At 57.6% G+C, this 5,846-nt stretch overlaps 1 protein-coding gene across 1 annotated transcript; it reads right to left on the reverse strand.

Moving 5' to 3' along the window:
- Positions 1-397: 397 nt before the first annotated feature.
- SHISA2 (shisa family member 2) lies at positions 398-5,135 on the reverse strand. The gene is made up of 2 exons (XM_042985406.1): positions 4,715-5,135; positions 398-1,046 (listed from the first exon to the last, which is right to left on the reverse strand). The coding sequence occupies exons 1-2, from the start codon at positions 5,046-5,048 to the stop codon at positions 493-495; spliced, it is 888 nt and encodes a 295-aa protein (XP_042841340.1). The 5' UTR covers positions 5,049-5,135; the 3' UTR covers positions 398-492.
- Positions 5,136-5,846: the final 711 nt, after the last annotated feature.

Consider the following 5,846-nt stretch of genomic DNA (forward strand, 5'->3'; position numbering starts at 1 on the left):
CTGGATCTCCTTTTATAATAATTCTGTCTTTACATCTTCCCCTGAACCTTGGATGCTTATAAAACTCTTACCCAGGTAAAAGGGAGGGAACAGGTATTCCGATCTTGGACAGTAAGAAACAAAAAAGAAATAATCGCAAGGATACAATAGAAACCCTCAATCTGTCCGTTCACAAAATCCTTCCGGCAGTCGTACCTCAAGGGCCCTTACGGCCTCAAGTGTCTGTCACACAACCACGGGCAACAACACGGGCATCTCCAGATGATGCTTTTTTCCCCGTCATAAATCAATCCCGCCCCGGGACGAAACCACATCCAGAAAGGCTAACGTGGAAAGAGGCGTTTTCGTACGGCTGGGGGCAAACGAAGCCATCCAAGAGAATCGGGCCGTCCACACCAGCCACACGGGCGGACTTCCACTTGGAGAACTCTTCCCGCATCCCCGGCCTCCCCGTGCTCCTGTCCCGTGCAGGAACCCGGCGGGCACCCTGAGCTACACGGTCACAGCTGGGTACATCTTCTGCTCGCTGTTGGTGTGGGGGAAGGGGGCTTGGATCTTCCGGTAGCCCGTCTGCAGGCTGTCCAGGAAGGGGGGCACAGGAGTCATAGGCCCCGAGTCGTGCTGCACCGCGTACCCCACGTAGGGGGGGTGCAGGAACTGCCCCTGATGGGGCACGATCTGGGTGGCCTGCTGACAGTTCAGCACGGAGAAGTTTGTGGGCATGTTGACATACACGTTGTTCATGGTCCCCTCGGGCAAGCAACAGTTGGTCTGTGACCTCGTTGGGGGCGCCCGGGCCCCCGAGTTGGCGCTGGAGCTGGAGCTGGCAGCAGTGCTGGACTGGCGGGAGGACGACCCTCGCGAGGTGCTGGCACTGGGGATCATGGGGATGGTCTCCATCAGGCGGCTCCCTCCGGGGGCGCGGCTCTGCTGGGGCTCCTGCTTCGGCCGGAGACACCTGCAGCAACACGCTGCCACCAGTGACCCCAAGATGATGAAGGCGACGAAGACGGACCCAACGATGAGGAACGGTACGTAGATGGGGACTGAAGGATAAAAAAACGGATCATCGTTTACTGTAAGAACGCAGTAAAAATCAGCGCTCGGAGTAAGTGCGCCACGCCCATACCCGGACCCGAAGGACCCAGGCTGGGCCAGTCTCCACTTTCTAGCGGCCCACAGGATGCCCGGTCCCTCATCAAGTACGCAGGGAGGGCGGTAGGGCCCTGTAGGCGGACCGGCCCCCAAAGCAAAACTGTTAACGTTCACAGCTGAGGCTCACCAACTGCAACACTGAGGCGAATGTCCAATTTAGCAAAAATACGAATTGAATGTTTTGAGACTTCTAAAATTCCTACAGTAACTGAACTGCCTGAACTTAAGTCTGCCCTAACAGAAATACTTGTCGGATCTGCATAGAATGAATTAAATTTCTGGGGGTGGCTCAGTCAGTTGAGTGTCCGACTTCAGCTCAGGTCATGATCCTGTGGGGTTTGTGAGTTCGAGCCCTGCGTCGGGCTCTGTGCTGATGGCTCGGAGGGTCTCCCACTCTCTCTCTCTCTCTGCCCCTCCCCTGCTCGCACTCTCTCTCTCTCTCTGTCTCTCTTTCTCTCTCTCTCTCAAAAATAAACATTTAAAAAAAAGTTTTTTAATATTTTTAAAAAAGAAATGAATTAAATTATTTAAGAGTTGTCCCCCCCCACACACACACACCCCCTGGAAGTTATGTTCTTTGCAGACTTCTCTTGCCATTCTTGAGCTGTTATTTTTTTCACAGGCAAGTAAATCAAAAACTTAGGTCTAGCCACAGCCGTTTCCAAATCTGTAACACAAGGCACAGGGGTCATCAAAGAAGGGTAAAAAAAAGAACAAAAAACAAAATACAAAAAACCACCACACACACTTGCCTCGCTGAGGGCTGGTCCTTGGGCCGTGGGCCCCCCCGGGGGCACTGGATGGTGGAAAGGTGACGTGACTCGCAATAAAGGGAAGCTAGTCCAGACACGTGCAGGTCAGCATGAAACAAGGTACCGAACAGAACAAATGTTGGGAGCAACAGGACATCTGTTCCAGGGAGAAGGGCAGCCCCCATGATCAAGAAGGGACCCAGGCAGGGCCAGGGTGGCGGGAGTAGGGCAGTTACACCCGCAGTTAACAACACTGGGTTCTGTATGAAGAACTCCAGGGAAAGCCTGCAGACCGTGGAGCGGTGTGCGTCGTGTTTAACGAGTAAGGTTGCTTCTGAAAAATAACGTACAAGCGGAAAATAAAAAGCCTGCCTCAAGTTGGCAGCGAGTTCCATTTTTACACTGTTGTACTGAGAACAATCTTTTGGAAGCTCTGGGGATGGCACTCCAGGACTTTCAGCAGCTAGATGCGGGCTGCCGGGGACGGAGAATCGGGAGACAGGAGGCTGCACGGTGCTTCAGAGCCACTTTGGAATTCTACCCCGTGTCATCGAGAATCTGTTTTCTGATGGGCTCCTGCCTGTCGCCTTGGCTTTTCGATTGGAAAATACCGAAGGACAGGGACTAGGGCTCGCTGGTCTCGGCAAAGCCTAGAGCACAGGGGTGCAGGGCAGCACTTGGGAAGAAGCCCAGCTCTGAGACTCCTCAAGTCAGTGTTATTAGAAGACACTGCCACACGGAGTCCTGGAGGAACGATGCCTTGTTAAGTAAAACGTACTTTATAGGTAGGTCCCAAAGGCTGACCTCTGAAGACTTCCTAAACCTTCAGGGCTGAACACTGTATTTATGTCGCACCCCGGCAGCACGTAGAAACACTCGCTACAGAGTTTGCAGCGCAGAGGGTTTTCAGATGAGGGTGCTGTTCTAACAGCATGATCTCTTCAGCAGTGGACGCTGGGCTTTTCCGTATGCACGTTATAATTATCTCATTCTCTAAATTAGGATACCAGCCCTAAATGGGTAATTGGGATGTAAACAAATAAAAGCAAAAAAAAAAAAAAAAAAAAAAGAATACTCCAGACATCACAGCAGAAACTAGCTGAGTTCAGTGTAAGTCCACAGAATGAGTTTTGGGGAGAAAGAATTGTTTTCCTTCCAGGATTTTTCATGGGGGGTGTAAATAACCACACAGAGGTAAAGAACGCAGTGCTCCCATAAAGCCTGGGCACAGCCTGATTAGACATGTTGACCGTTTTGACTGCAGAAGTCAGGGGAACAGAATGTTTAGGAAAAAGGATTTAAAAGAGTGAAGGAGGCGTCCACCTCGCAAGAAGCCAGCCGCCTTCTGGTCTGTCCAAAGTCAACCCAACTTTTTTTTCTAAACTTTTTTTTTAATGTTTGCTTATTTTTGAGAGAGAGACAGAGCGCAAGCTGGGGCAGAGACAGAGGGAGACACGGAATCCAAAGCAGGCTCCAGGCTCCGAGCTGTCAGCACAGAGCCCGATGCGGGGCTGGAACCCAGAAAGTGTGAGATCATGACCTGAGCCAAAGTCGGACGCTTAACCGACTGAGCCACCCGGGCGCCCCTCAACCCAACTTTTTAGAGATCACTCATGAGCCCAACTTAGCAGATACATCAAGGCAGCAGTTCTGTCTTTGGCTCCTTTCTCAAGGCTTTCTTCCCCAGTCACACGCCCTGCAAGAGTGAGCTGGAGCTTTAAGATGGCACCTTTTCTGGAACTACCCTCAGTTCTCCGCTCTTCAGACTCAAGGCAGCGGGACAAGAGGAGTAGCTTGCTAATAAAATGCTTGACTGCAAAGGGAACAGCACTGAAGAGAGCTGCCTCTTACCAGGCCCAGGAGACAGTTCTGGAAACACAGGGGCCACTCAGTGCCAAACAAAGCTCAGGTAGCTTAAACCCCCGCTCAGGGCGCTGCTAAAAAGTCCTCAACATAACCAGCTGCAGAAAACCGAGGAGACGTCCATTCTGTGTTTGCCATCCGACCTCCACCTCTACCCTGGTGCTAAATCCTCCCTCCCGTAGGTGGGCGGAGACCCTCAAGGGAGGTGGTCTGGAAGGTTTCTGAAGAATGGAGGAAGTGGAACTCATCAAATTCGTTTGTGGATGTGTGCTCTCTCTTCGGCAATTTGAAAAAAAAACTATTAATTTGAAAAAACCAAAGCCACGAAGAGCAAGCTTGGGCACGGTTTTAATCTCACACCTACTAAGTCTGACGTGGTAAGGAGAACTGTCCAGAAACCAGAGAGGCCCGGGCCGTGCAGCCAAGTGTTCCAGAGGATTAGAATTCCTCGGTCTGTTAAAGTGCATCACCCACAGGAAAGCCCTGAGGAGCTGCCTGCCTTCTGCGGAGCCTCTATGGACGAAGGGCCCTCGCCAAACCTCTCGCTGCGGTCGCGCCCTCACCGTTTCCCGGGGTCCCACCAAGACACTCACTAGAAGTTAGACCTATGGAGACAGGAGGCATGGGAGAGGGTTTCAGAGGTCCCCGGCCAGGAGGAATGCGGGGCTGTCTGCACCCCACGCTGCCTTATGTTTGTGGTTTGCTTCTGAAAAGCCAAGCCAAGCTGTTCTTTAGGGGGCAGATAGGGAAACTGAGGGTCAGGGCAGTGAAGCTTAGCACGAGAGCTGCTCCAGGATCCAGACCCCCCCGCCACCTCCTGGTCCAAGCCCTTTTCTGAAATTCCATCGCCCCTAACTCCTCTCGGGTCTCCGGGCTCCCGGGCCCGTGGCGCGCGGGCAAAGCCAACCTTCCTCCCCTCTCGCGCTCCGACCCGCCCGCCCTACCTGCCGAGCCGTCTGGGCCGTCTTTGTCCGCCCGGCCAGGCTCGCCGGCGCCCTGCTGGCGGTCGTTGTCGCAGCCGCCCTGGTCCAGGCGCGCCTCGGCGCTGGAGCAGCAGTAGCGCAGCGCGCAGCTGCCGCAGCAGATGGTGGCGTCGCCGCCGTCGAAGCGCTCGGGGCACTGGAAGCCGATGCGCCAGACGCCCTGCGCGTCCAGCCAGCCGTGGCAGTACTCGCCGCTGGCCCGCGCCCCCGCCGCCAGGAGCGCGGCCAGCAGCAGCTGCAGGAGCGAAGCGGCGTTCCGAGGGGAAGCGGCGGGCGAGCGGCGTCCGCCCCACATGGCACCACCCTGCGCGCGGGCGGCGAGGCTGCAGACGGCGCAGAGCGGTCTCCGGGAAGTCGCGGCCCCGACGACCAGGCTCCCGGGGCTGCGGCGGCCGGGACTGGGACGCCTTCCGCGGCGCTCTCCGAGCGGGCCTCTCGTCCTCCGCCGCGACGTCCAGGAGCCGACGACGCCGGGCTGCTGGGGCAGGGCTCCTAAGCCATCCCTCCCTCGGCCGGGGCGGGATGCCGCTCGCCGGTCCCCGGGGGCGCTGCCTTGAGAGCGAGCCCTCGCCGATGGAACGCTCTGGGCGCAGAGTCAGAGGGGCCCCGGAGCCGCCGGCCCGCAGCCCCCGGAGGCTTCACCCGCGACGGGAGCCTCCGCACGCATCCCCGAGGGGACGCTCACTCCCGCCGCCGACCTGAAGCCAGGTCGTTGCCGCGGAGGTTCGGCCTCGCGGTCCCGCGCGCAAGTCGGGAAGCGGCTCCGCTCCTTTACTGCCCTCTCGGGCGGCGAGAAGGGGCCCAGAAAGCTGGCAGCGCGCGCAGGGCTCCGGGCAGCAAGTGCAGCGGCCGGCCGCGCTCAGGCTCCCCAGCCCCGAACTCGGTCCGCATGGCTCCGGCCGCGCCGCCCGGGCAGCGCTGCCCTCCGCGGGGCGGACGGCCGATCCTCCCGGCGCACGCCGGCGTCCAGGACGTGGGCGACGGTCCGGCGCGCCCCCGCCGCGGTCCCGGGAGCCTGCCTGGCTGGCGGCGGCGGCGGCGGCCGCGGCTGCTGCCGGGCGCGGGTCCAGGCGGGCGGCTCGCCCCCGGCTCC

Source organism: Panthera tigris, chromosome A1 (genome assembly GCF_018350195.1).
Source record: "Panthera tigris isolate Pti1 chromosome A1, P.tigris_Pti1_mat1.1, whole genome shotgun sequence".
Taxonomy (NCBI): Eukaryota; Metazoa; Chordata; class Mammalia; order Carnivora; family Felidae; genus Panthera; species Panthera tigris.